Genomic DNA, 13,748 nt, shown 5'->3' on the forward strand with positions numbered 1-13,748 from the left:
GTAAATTGGGACTTATTGGGAAATATCTGTAAAATATTTACTCAAAAATGTTATGAAATAATGTTGGCATTATGTAGTTTTTTTGTGTTGTTGCTATTCGGTCTTTGAAAATGTTTGTATCAATGAAACATTCAATGTGGCCATGTTTTACATCCACCACATGTTTGACTACACATACAATACAATACAATACAATACAATTTTATTTATATAGCGCATTTCATAACAGCTAGGGCTGTAACAAAGCACTTTACAATACAATAAATAAAACAAAAACAATAAAAGGCTGTGGTACATGTATTAATAAATATAGACATAAATAATATATAAAATATAGATAAATAAAACCAATTAATTGACATAAAACACTATATAAAATTGACACCGGAAAAGAGCCGAAAAATTCAGGTCTGATCAAAAAGCCAGAGAAAAGAAACGTCTTCAACTGGGTTTTAAAAATGGACAGAGAGGGGGCTTGCCTAACAACCAGTGGGAGGTCATTTCAGAGGGAAGGACCAGCGACAGAAAAGGCTCGATCCCCTCTGCGGCTCCGCTTGGTCCTCGGCACCTCGAGCAGTGCATTGCAGTAATCTAGCCGAGATTTAACAAAGGCATGGATGACTGTTTCTAAGTGCTGATGAGAAAGGAGGGGTTTTACCTTAGCCAGCTGTCTAAGGTGAAAGAAGCGCAACTTTACAACAGCGCTGATTTGCTGGTCCAATTTAAGATCACTGTCCATTTTAAAACCCAAGTTCGAGACTGTTGGCTTTGGTTATGAAGACAGGGGGCCCAGGTCAACAAGGTGGGATGAAGACGAGCCACTGGGACCGAACACCATAACTTCTGTTTTCTTTTCGTTGAAATTTAAGAAATTTAGTGACATACAGTCTTTGATGTCCTCTAGACAGGACAAAAGTGGTCTTAAGGAGAAAGTCTCTTTTTTGCTTGGCGGTATATAGATTTGACAGTCGTCCGCGTAGCAGTGGAAGGAGATTCCTTGTTTTCTAAGGAAGGAACCCAGGGGCAGCAAATACAATGAGAACAGCAATGGCCCCAGAATAGAACCCTGTGGAACACCATACGATAGAGTGGCAGAGCGGGACTCAGAGGAACCTAGGTTAACAGAAAAAATCCTGCCAGCTAAATGGGATCTAAACCACTCTAGACCACATCCACTAATGCCCACTTGGTGTTGCAAGCGAGTCAAAAGAATATTGTGGTCTACCGTATCGAAAGCTGCAGTCAAATCCAACAGAACGAGACATACGTGGTCTCAAGTGTCATTTGCCAGGAGGATATCATTGAAAACACATAGCAGGGCTGACTCTGTGCATCTTCGTGAAGCCTGACTGGAAACCTTCTATGACATGTAGGGCACGTTTCCATTACAAGTTTCAGACCGGCCTGATCCTGATGTGCCCCAGCCTAGCAACGAGCAACGAGTAGTCTAGGCGCACCGCCCTAGCCTCCGTTGCTTGTCCTTTGCAACAGGCACCAATCAATTGGGGCAGGAAGCATCCACTGCGCACTCTCAGTGTGCGGGGATGCGAGGATTCAGAACATGAGTTGCACGATGTGGCGGCATCCCAAATAATAAGCCCATTAAATACACAGAAGCTCTCACACAGATGAAAAATCAGTTTTCCGGTTTAAAGGGACACTTGGATGAGCTTAACGCTGGCACTCATATAATAGTTTTGCATGTAAAAATGACATCAGTACTAAAATGCCCACCTCAAAAGACTCTGAGTGATTTAAGGGCTTTTTTTGTGATTGGGTTCACGACAAATTTTCCCCGCCCCTATTAGGATTTCAGGCGTTACGTTATGTTTTCGGTCTCAGCTGTCCACGTCACGGGAAGGAGCCAAGCGTGGTAATGTTGCTCGCTTTGTCAGTTCTGTTGTCTAAAACGGCAACCGATCGCCACCAAAATGCAAATGCACATTACTACTCTTGTCCACTTTTACCTGTGAAAGTATAAAAGTGTTCTGCAAAATAGTTTGGATTTATTGACATAAAACGTGATCTCATCATGATCACCTCCACAAAATCAAAAATACTGTGGCGATACACAGGCTGAAGTGGACAAGAGCATGAATGAACCCCGATTTCTGACTTTTATCAACTCTCGGGAGGCAGACGGCGACTGGCAGTGGGCAAGCAATCAGGCAAGCATGGACGTTTGACTCCCTGCCAACACATAAAAGTACAGTTTATAGAGTACAAATACTGTATGTTGTGTTGTACAAAAATACTGAACTATATTTACAATTTCAAATGTACCTCTGGGTGATATACTGTCAGTGAAGCTTGTGGTAAAAACCTCTGAGAGCCGTGCGCTTGTCACCGAGTCCATTCAAGAGTCCCATCTTTCGATATATCAGCATTTTTGTCTTTGTTGTAGTCCATGTCTTTCTGCATCAACCTGTATGTTCCTTGACTGACACGGTGCAGTGTGCGGTGGCGGCAAAGAGGAAAGTGTATATATCGAAAGACGGGAGTCGCTCTCATTCACCTGAATGGATCCGGCAAAGTTACACGCAGCTCATGAAAAATTGGTGTGATGATGATCTCTGAAATAACTTGAAAATGACAAAGGTGAGGAATACACATTGACTGAAAATTACATCGTAAAACCCAATGTTTTATTTGACAATTCTTTAAAAAAACGTTCTTAGAATAAATTAATATTCTGTTTTTAGGTAATCACTGCAATCAAGCAATTTACCGAGATTGTATTGAAATGAGATTTTTTTTTTTTTTCATTTTAATTGGTTGACCAAAATAATTCTGTCAGACTACAACAGTAAAGCAATGCCTGATTTTCATGAATTCATTTTATGTGATTTTATATTTAACATGTTAGTTTAGTTAGTTTCAACTTATTTTATTGACCATTGTTAGTTTTAAAGTAACATAAAAAAAAATAAGAAAAACATTCTTGGGCCAGAAAAATGTCCAAAATAGCACTCCAGTTCAATTCACTTTGGTCTCTTTGTGTTGCAAGGAGCTGAAAAGGATGCGTTCTCGCAGTATGTCACGTCGATCAGCCCCATCTGGTGTTGCTCTTGAGAAAAGTCTTTCTAGAATACGGAGTCGTAGCGCCCACAGAGAACAGGACCGCCACAGCTGGGTAAGTTTGATTTCACCAGCTGCAAGACATTTTTTGTGTAATTTTCAGGAAAGCAAATGCATAAAGCAAACATACTCTATATTACAACCTTAAGGAAAATGTGTTTCCAATCTTTGTAAATACAGTGAAGAAACATGTTAAATTTATGTTATGATCTTGCACAATCAAAACAGATATTCAGGGGAAATGCATAGTCATGTTGGCAGCTGAATTGCCTGGATGATTAATGACTGACTAATGGATGGATGTTTAAGGTATGGCATCAAAGGCTCACCTCCACCCATCCTATCCCATGTTGTCTCTCAAAGTGTGCCAAATGCCTTCTCTTGCCTGCAATTCAAGATTGGATTAAGCAAATTGTTTGCATGTCGTCAGAAGCCTGTTAGCATGGCTCAGGGAAAGCTGTGACATGAGATGGCCTGCACTGCAAGGGTGCCCAGCAGAGATGTTTTCCCTCAGTGCCCCGTGGTTACATCTGTAAATACGAAACCAACTGTAGTGACATTACTGTACTTAGATTTAGAATATGGTACAATATGCTTGTTTTCTTTGCCTCTATTAACACAATGTTAAACTCAATTTAAGGTGATTACCACCATCTAGTGGTTATACGGGGTCCTAGTGGTGCCAAATTTGAAATAATTATTTAAAATGCCGCTATAGTGTAATTCTGGCAGTTTGACCATAGCTTTAATTTTTAAAAAAAATATTTAGCACATGAATTACCCGAAATGCCATGCCAATGTGCAGCGTTGGCACTGGGTCTTGAAACCTCTTATGCTCGGTTCAATCAATCATCCATCCATCCATTATCCGTATCGCTTATCCTTACAAGGGTTGCGGGCACGCTGCAGCCAATCCCAGCTGTCTTCAGGCAGTAGGCGGGGTACACCCTGAACTAGTTGCCAGCCAATCCCAGGGCACACAGAGACAAACAAACATACACACTCACAATCACACCTAGGGGCAATTTAGAGTGTCCAATTAACCTACCACCATGCATGTTTTGCACCATGCACGGGGGAAACATGCACACTCCACACAGGAAGGCCGGGGACGGGTTTGAACCCCTGACCTCTGCACTATAAGGTGGACGTGCTAAGCAGTCGGCCACCGTGCCGTCCTCAATCAAGCACTTTTCACACATAAAAATGCAACTCGAAGTGCTGTGCAATAAAAACATCCAAAATACAACATAAAAAGAAGACCCGCAAAAACATACACAAAGACCTATATCCACAAGCACACCTGCAGTCACACACAAAACTCACACTTAACCTGATCAACCATGTTAACACTCGGACTACCAGGATTTTGAAACTCTTTGAACTATGAGAGCAGTCATTTTGACGGGTTGTGCTTCGTTGCGCTCTGGCAATGACGTCAGTGACTAAAATGATTATTACTTGCTGTCTATTGAAGGTGTTTTGTTTATTAGAATTCTGTTTTGAGTACATTTGAATGTAAATTAGGTCATATAAATGAATGAGAAACAGTTGTCTTCTACGGCTCTCGCGCCCGCATGGACGGAGGGAGGGAGAGAGAGAGAGAGAGAGAGAGACAGAGTCTCTCTGGTCCGCCTATCGTTTTAAACGGGCATCCGTTACTGTTTCCGTCGATCAACTTCAACCATGCAAGACATTCTCGGAAGAAGCAATGCTGTAAATATCAGTGCAGTAACATTAATCATGTATATTTGATTGAAGATTATCTGATCAAAACAATAAATATGAATTTACGCAGATCATTAAGTTAATTTATTTATTAATATATAATACATACATAAATACGTTGTAAATATATGTATTCAGAATGTTCCTTTTTAATTTATAGCACACTCTGGTGTATTTGTTTGGGCCGGATAATATTACGACTGAATATTAGATAGATGCTTAACCAATCGAAATAGTTGTTGTTATAAAAACTTTTGCTGGGGGAGGGTCCTTCGAGTCACACAGATGAGGTGACGGTTGTGTGCTGACATCATGGTATTGGTCGAAGGGAAGCTGATACGTGGGGCAGAGCAGAGCAGAGCAGAGATGGGCATGGGGCTGAGCTCTTTGTTGTACAACTTGTACTTGTGGTCATGTTGCTTGAGTCCGCACTACTTCTGGGTAAGTAATACTGCAACACCTATTTGTTTTTCTAGGAGGCTGATGTGTCCGAAAATATAATTGAAGTACAGCATGTCTGTAGGCTACTTATCATGTCCTTTGTATGTTATCGCTGGTTGGGTTTCCTCCTGGCTACTGCCGCGCACTGAATGATATCATCAGAGGAGGGGGAATTGATGAGCAGCCGTGAGTCACAACTGGTCACATGGTTGGTAAAGAGGCAATGCAGAGCATCTTGTCTTGGCAGCTTTTCCTCTTCATACATTTGGTTATTTTAAATATAAATCAAGGATAGAGAAAATATTTGTGATAATCTCTTTTCTCTTATTTGCTCCTGAAATAAATGTGGTGTTATTGCTGACGCAGACACCTTTTCTTCACATTTCAAAATATTAGGGAAAAAAACACATTGCGAGGATTTGTATGCCTTTGTCATTCGTACAAGACAACATACTGTGTGTTTTCAAGGAAAGTAAATAACAGTTATTCCTATATCTTGAACACGATTTCCAAAGTAATGTTCACACCATTTTATGCCACGGTGAGCCATTCAGAAGTGGCAAATATTTGACACATTTAGAAAAGTGTGAGAAATGTGGACTTCTTAGCTGTTCAGAACAGAGAATAATTACGCAGCTGTTTTCCTGTAAGTGCAGTTTCTCGGGTATGTTCCAAAGATTACCTGCAGGGGGCATATTTGGACAGTGAGGCAGCATATTAGCTCCTCTGTCCCAGTTTACTCTAACATGAATTGTGTTAAGTATGTATGGAGTATTTTTAATTTGGAATTTCTTGCACACCAGATTAAATTTACAGTGGACAAAGTGTTGTGAGTTTTTTTATGGAAACACTGTGATCCCACAAAACTCATAGATGCCTGTTTTGTGTTTTCTCTCATGTCATGTCATGTCTTGTCATGACACACTCATGTCATCACTAGCTGGTTATTATTCCCAATTATTATTCATGACAGTGTTTTTAATTCTGTGCTCTGCTGTCAGAGCCTCTTTGCCAGCCTTCTATATTTGCTTCCATATCCCTTCTTTTGTTGCTATAACGCTTGAGTGTTCTTGCACTGCAATCAAAACAGGCCTGAGCAACGGCACCGCAGAACCCTCCCCTCTCTCTCCCTTTTGGAATCAGGGACCTCCCATTCTTGCTGTCGCGCTCTCTGACTCCACTCTCCCTCTCTCCACCCAGTTTCTCCTCGACGCAAATGCCCAGAATACAGAAAGGAGCACCGCTGACGCATTTTCTCCTACCTGTCTGTACCTGCAGATTACAGCGAGGAGAGAAGAGTCTCTATTTTTCCCCTCCTTACTCTGGATTTGACTTTCCCTACCACATCTCCCGCTTCTGCCAGTGGTTGCTCTTTGGGTTTCTTAGTGGAATACAAATTAGGACAGCAGCTTTCTTTTTGCAACTACTTGTCATTTACCGTTTCTCCTTTTTGCCAGGATAGCACCGCCTAGTTGCCATGGGAGTTTAATCGTTGATGGATTTTTTTTTTTTCCCAACCTTTTTAACCTTGGCGTCATTCAGGAAGAAAACCTGGGAGAAGTGTGTTTGGCTCCGGTTAAGGCTGGAATCTCGACAGATATTATATACACCTGCTGATTCGATGAGAGCTTTAAAAATCTAATTATTCCTCAGTTTTGTTAGCTGTGTCAGCTTACCACGGGTCTAGAAAACTTGAAGTATTTGAGTAGTTGGTACTTTCCGCACTTGCAGGCTGAGAAACATGGCGGAGCCTGTTGGTAAACAGCACATTGGTGGACTGGCTCAAATTAAATATTAGCTGTAGAGTAGGATTACATCACATTTACATGTCCTGGCATTGGCTTTACAGGAAAATCATAGCAACAATATCCTGTGTGAATCAAAATAGACATTAGAAATGTCGCAATTGAATGGCTGGCAGCCTGAAGCCTTGACAGTGATGAGCTGAAACGTAGCCCTTGTGGCTCCTCTGGGACTGCACTGCAGAGAAGACTTGAACAAGTGAAACCAAAGAGTGGCTCGCTCCTCGTACAGTCAGACTGGCGGCTATCATAAACTATCGCCATCGCTCCTATATCAGACCACATGGGCAGTTTTGTTCCCTCACTCTCCGCACCGCTGCAGTATTGACCGAGCAGCCAACACCAGTGTTGGGGATAAAGTTCCTTCACTCGTGCACTCTTCATGATTCCTTGCTGCTGTGATAGCAAGTGTTACAGCTCAGTTCCGAAGCGATCGTGACAAAGCTGGTTTTGTGCACATTGGACTGTGATGGAGTATTTAGGGGACAAGCTGTCAGTGGCGCATTCTCAAGTGTCAGGATGGGTAGGAAATGTCCGTCGCTCCTTTCATGGGGCACTCAGCTTTTTTTCCAGTTCAGTGGAGAGGGAACGAGGAGAGGTCAGGGCCGGACACTTCAACCGAACCAGCTCCTTGCGCTCGCTAGCTTCCCGCAGCAGGGAGTCAATTCGCAGGTTCTCGCTGCGCAGCCAGCAACGTCTGTCCTTACGCAGGCGCACCGCACCCAACACCCCCACTGCTGTAAGAAAGTATCCTGAAATCTGAATATTTTGCAGAAATGTGCATTTAGTGTTTACCCATTTCACAGCTCACACGCTGCCTCTCAGTCCCTCTTTTTTTTTTTTTTTTTTTTTTAAATTTCCGTCTATATGTCCTGTCTTTACTAGTTTCCTTGTTTAGTCACTGTGGTGACTTTAAAACTTTATTTTGCATGCTTAAATCAATCTTCAAAATTAGAGAGCGAAATCTTCCTGTTTTGGCAAAAGTATTCAGCTTTTTTTGGTAAGCTCTTAAGTAATGATCGGTGGTTGACTCATTGTTTCCCCTGTGCCTCCTGTATCTTAATTTTGATTGTTGTTTAAGACATTTGGACGAGTCTTTCTGGCAGCAGTTTGTGGAATACCCTTTTCTGTTCAAGCCTGACTGTGTCCATTACATTGCACAACATTTTCCGGAAGACTGCAGGCTGCTATACCGTCGCTCGACATTTCTATTCATGTAGATGTAATGACCACATGTTCCAATACTTTTAGTCCATCTACTTGTTTCTTGTAAGATCGTCGATTGTTTGTACCCTTGTGACCATATCTACCCTGTGCTCTATGGATAAGACGGATTTAGAAAGCCATGAATGGATGCATTGCAGTTAGTAGACTCACTTCTATCTTTAGGTAACACCTGTTTGCTGTTCAATGCTTGATGAGTCATACCAGCTCAAGATAAGCAATGCTTTCATTAGATATTTGTGCCCTTACAAATATCTTTTTCATGTGTCTTTGTATTTTCAGGGGGCTTTGTCACTTGTGTTTTTAACGATTATTTCACTGTATAAAGAGATGGAAGTCAGTGTTAAGAGCAGAACTGTTAAACCTGCTACACACATATTGAAGACGAGAGCCCACATGGTGTTCTGACTGCTTTTAAAGCGCGTGGTGTACTCTTGATCACCTATTCACCACACTACACACACTTAACTCATTCACTGCCGTTGAAATATTTGTCTTTTCACAGTCCAGCCATTCAAGCCCAGGAATTTATTTATATATATTTATTTTTTTTTAATTTTTCAAGCGTTTAGGGTAAAAGAGGGTCTGAAAATGTCTGGCAGTGAATGAGTTAACGATCCCCTCACCAACAACTGTCTTTTACTCTATAACCTGGTGTAGTACCCGTCCCGGACTAATCTATGAGCAACATGGTGCCACGGGAGGACATCCATACTGCCCAAACGTATAAACAAGAAGAAACAGTAGTTTAAGAAAAAGTAGAACGAGCTAGGCTAGCTGTTACCTTTTCCGGTAAATACATTGCAGTGCCAATTTCTTGCCAACGTGTGTCTTGTTTACAGTGTTCCCTCGCTACTTTGTGGTTTGATTCTTGAGGCTTCAGTCTAGTGCGGGGTTTTCATCTGTGACCATAACTTTGTCTATTACCGGTTTACCGCACGATTTTGTGGGGTTTTCACAGATTTCGTAAAACAGATTTGCTTTGCGAACCATCGTCATCATCACCACCATCATCTTCATCTCCATAACTGCCTGATAGAGCTGCGACTCGCACCCAAAATCTGCGTTTGCTACTTCCATCAGGGGCGCGGTGGCAATCGGGAATTTCGGGAGTTTCCCCAACAGCCGGTCCATTTCTGGGCTGGTTGACACCCCCCTCCTTCATTGATGAATAGAAATCGGCGCATGTCAGCTGCTGTCCGCACCCCCACTGTCAACGAATTGGAATCGCGCATGTTGTTTGCCGTCTGCACCACTCGCATGGGAAAATTTTGATTGAGCGTTCGTTTTCAATGGCCAATTTGCTACTCGGTTTGAGTCACTACCCTCATGTGCACAGCCCTAGTAAATACAACAAAAAAAAGTGAACCTACTACTACTTCGCAGAAATTCATCCATGGCAAGGGGTCACGGAGCATAAAGTGAGGGAACACTGTATTGTGATTAATGACTTTTTGAACACATTATCCAATCACTTCACATGCTCAAGGATTTTTCATTTGTAAATATTGAACTTGTCAGCGCTGACCACTTTTAGAGCAGAAAAACGTAACCCTTAACATACCCCTCACTACAGGATAATCTGTCAGGATAATCTTTAGACCCTTCTGATAATTTGCTGGCTTTAGTTATGGGAGGAATTGTGACAGAACTGGCCCAACTCAACTTTGTGTGTACCAGGCTTTATGTGGATTCATGAATTAAAATAATCACAACAGTCCTCCTGCTTGTATTTAGAAATGCTTGTTACCTCCACCAAACATAGACTAAGCAAGATGACAGATCAGGTTTTATTGGGTTTTGTTTTGTTGGTTGGTCGGTTCGTTATTATTTTGTTGGTGACACAAAAAATACATAACAATTTCCTTAGTACTTTGTGGAAGAACCTATTAGTTTGGCTGCTGATCTAGCTACAGGTTTGCATTGAGGATTATGTTTCACTTTTTCTTCTTACTGTCTAAATTGTATTGGTGCAAACTGAGCCAGTGACTCATCATATCCAACAGCACTAAAAGTTGCTTCCTATGTGTGGCAATTGAAATGTGCATTATTGCCACCTGCAGGACTGGACCAGCAGTATCGCCGGTCTCATTATGATTTTTTTAATTTAACCACCAACACATAGAGGAGGCAGAGGTCTGCATTCTACAGTAGTGAGTGCCGTTCTAGTTTTCTTTCCTTTTGATACACTTGTGTTTAGAAATTGGACATTTTGATCAGGTTTAGGGTTGGGTCAGTTATCTTATTATTATTATTATTATTATTATTATTATTCTGTTCTATCATTTTGTTGTTCTGATGGTATTATTCCTACACTTTCAGTATAGGAGGGCAGGGCAGGCACGTTTCCTGAGTTGTCAGAGTAGGTTGCTTTGCTGAGCACAAAGGCCAGATTGCAAATATGTATTGCAAAAACATTTTAAATGCGTGATGGTTACGGTGTACCGTTACCACTAAAAGTGATATACCAAGTTATATGTGGAAAAACAGAAAACTAAACTCCAGACGGCAAGTATGTGAATGTGAATAATCCTTTAAGTCTCTTTTCTTATCGAGCCACATTAGAATTAAGACGATGTCAGATCCGAGTCAGATTTTTTGCATTCTTTTAGGCTAGGTTCAAGTCTGTTTTTAGTTGTTTTGGTCACCTTTTTTCTCTTTTGTGTTTGCGTGTTGAAGTATACAGCACATTTGTATAATGAAATGCCTCTGACATGTAGCAAGTGTTGGGTTGTTTCTCTGGGATGATGACTTCAGATTCTATGATTGCAAGCAGAGTATTCTAACAACTAGATCTGGCACACATTCATATCACAAGTCTTCAGAGTTGAGGACTTTTTTTTTTTTTTCATTATTTTGTTGTTGACAGTATTATATACCGTGCGTTTGTTACTAAAGTGCAGACTAGTTTACCATTATACTCGCACACCATTGCCTTGTGTAATGGGACATGTGTAGCACTCATTAATCAGTGCATTATCAAGTTCAAGTCTCCAAGGTTTTATTCTAACCGCTTCCCCTGTAAACTGTCAGTTAAGCCTGTTCAATGATCAGCTCTCTCGCCTTCATCCCTCCATTCATCCGCTCTTTGTGTTGTTTCCCCGGCACACCCTTCTTATCCTCAAGGGCAGCGCTTGCGATGGCTAATGTTATTAAGAAAAAGCCCGCCTTCTGACAGCTATGAATCATTACAAGCAGACCTGTGAGCCTGCTTTATTTAGTAAGCACATTTCCATACTTGTTCTGCATCATGTGCTTTCAGTGTGATAGTAGACATGATGGATGTCCATCAGAAAAAAGAGATGTTGGGTTTCTCACAAACATTTGCAATCTTTGCGCTCTAAATATGTAGAGTAGAATAGATTAAACCTTTATTAGAAATGATAGTTCCAAATACTGTACAACTAAATGTTGTATATTTTTTGTATTCTATTCTCATTTTAAAATACATTAAGTGCACCCCCCCCCCCAATACCCAGCAAGCTTAATGCAGCCTTAAACTACTCCCTTTTTTGTGGAATAATAAGCTAGTGAGGTATTGCAAAAGTATTTTGAATTTGGTTTGGGGATTCACTTTTTTTTTCCTCCAGATGTGGGCCGATGCAGTAAAATGGTGCAGAAACATTTTCAGTAAAAGCAATGAGCCTCTTGCATACGGTTTTCTGTGTTTTTATACAGTGACTCAGACATACTATACGTATAGGACAGGAATTTTTATAATCAACAAGGCCTGGAGTTAAGGTTTTCTTTGGCATTTTGACAACGATGATAGCAGTGTAAGAAAGGCAAGAGGGTGATGACATAATTCCGAAGTCTCCATCTGGAACTGAGGATAGCAATTACATGGTACGCTTGCAATGATGTTCTATACTGGGCCTCTTGACTCACGTCACGTCAAGTGTGTTGTACAACCATGTCTGAGTGTAAACATGTTTCTGCCCTTGAAAGTTGGTCAAAATACATTTTACAGTGAAGACTACACCAGGGTGAATTAAGTAAGAAGTTATCACTATACCAATTTCATGTAAATGTTCATTGCTATTGTTCTGTGCCTGATTTTTCACCCATAGTGTTTTTTTTTTCAATGCCTTGTGGTAAAATAGTATTTCTTTTAAGCTACTTTGATATGAAATCGTAGTAAGAGAAAATGTTGTGGCCACAACATAAAGAGAGAAATGCTGACTTTTTGTCAATATTACTCTTTTTCCCTGCCAATCACTTACTTTGTACTTTTCTTCCACACTTCCTTCTCCATGTCTCAGTTGTGCCCTTTTGCGTTTTAAAAGTTCTCTACAGTCCCTGCTGTGCTCAGTAGTACTGCTCTGCTCGCATAAGTACTGGGAGTACATGGTGGTAATTACAGAGGCAGGTGTATCATGTTTCCCTATCCAAGCCTCAGGCAACATATGAGGACAGAAGGATTTCCTATTGTGCTTTCCTATATAGGGCAGGTTTATCAGTTCATGTGCAGACTCGCCTCTGTTGGCTCTGTGTGCTTTTTGAGACAGTATGTCCTCTGTACCAGCCTCATTAAAAGAACCATGCTTCACTAGACGGCAAACACACACTCAGTCAGCCACCCATCTTTATCTTTGTCCCTGGTCTGGTTGCGCCTCCATAAACCAGACGCTTTGCCTTTCATTGTCTTTCCGATGCAGGTTTTTTTCATTTTACATTGTGAGCTCTTTAGCGGTTATGGAATTATGATGTACGTTTGCCGTACTTAACGCACTATAGTTCATACTGTATTTTATTAGAGCTGGACGCTGCAAGAATGTGTGCCCAGATTGATCTTGTGTCATGTCATCAAAATGGAAGTCAACCCCCAAATTTTTTTTTCAAGAATATGTTCCCAGCAGGCCCACTAGTTGAAACACTAGTTGAAAATATTTTGTCTTTTGTCAACTGAAAATGATATCACAACTGCTCACAACGACCAATCACGGCTGACCTGTTTACTGAATCTGAGCCGTGATTGGTCTTTGTGAGCAGTTGTGATGTCATTTTCAGTCGACAGAAGACAAAATGGCCGCCCCCAGAGATGGTTTAAAACGAGTGGATTAACACTTATTCCACAAACGCAATATTTATCAGAATGCCCTGTTTCAACTAGTGGTCTTGCATAGAACATATTCTTGAAAAAAAAAAATGGTGTTGACTTCCGCTTTAAGGCTAAATTGCATTTTTCTGTTGTAACTTAACATCAACTAGTTTTAAACATGGAGAGGTTTTCTTTCTCGCTATTCAGATTCTCTCTGTCTCTCGCCCCCAGGAGCAACAGAAGCAAGCTGTCAGTGATGAGGATGACAGAAAGGACTCTGACACTCCAGTGGGTGAGACGGATAGTCAGTATGGGACTTGGGAGACAGGACTACGCACCGATGATAGGTAAACACACACGACCGCATCTTACATGGAACAAATATTTATTAAGTCATTCACATCATATTTATTGTCAACATGTGTGCAATACAC

The 13,748-nt window shown here is 41.1% G+C and overlaps 1 protein-coding gene across 2 annotated transcripts in view; it reads left to right on the forward strand.

Moving 5' to 3' along the window:
• Window positions 1-13,748, forward strand: part of LOC147147747 (uncharacterized) — a 33,218-nt gene that overhangs the window by 11,761 nt on the left and 7,709 nt on the right. For both annotated transcript variants that reach the window (XM_086030686.1, XM_086030687.1), the window contains 2 exons: window positions 3,008-3,133; window positions 13,546-13,661. In XM_086030686.1, coding sequence (XP_085886812.1) covers window positions 3,008-3,133; window positions 13,546-13,661 — 242 coding nt within the window. The remainder of the gene's footprint in view (window positions 1-3,007; window positions 3,134-13,545; window positions 13,662-13,748) is intronic.

Source organism: Filicampus tigris, chromosome 5 (assembly GCF_054856515.1).
Source record: "Filicampus tigris isolate MCC_2025a chromosome 5, RoL_Ftig_1.0, whole genome shotgun sequence".
Taxonomy (NCBI): domain Eukaryota; kingdom Metazoa; phylum Chordata; class Actinopteri; order Syngnathiformes; family Syngnathidae; genus Filicampus; species Filicampus tigris.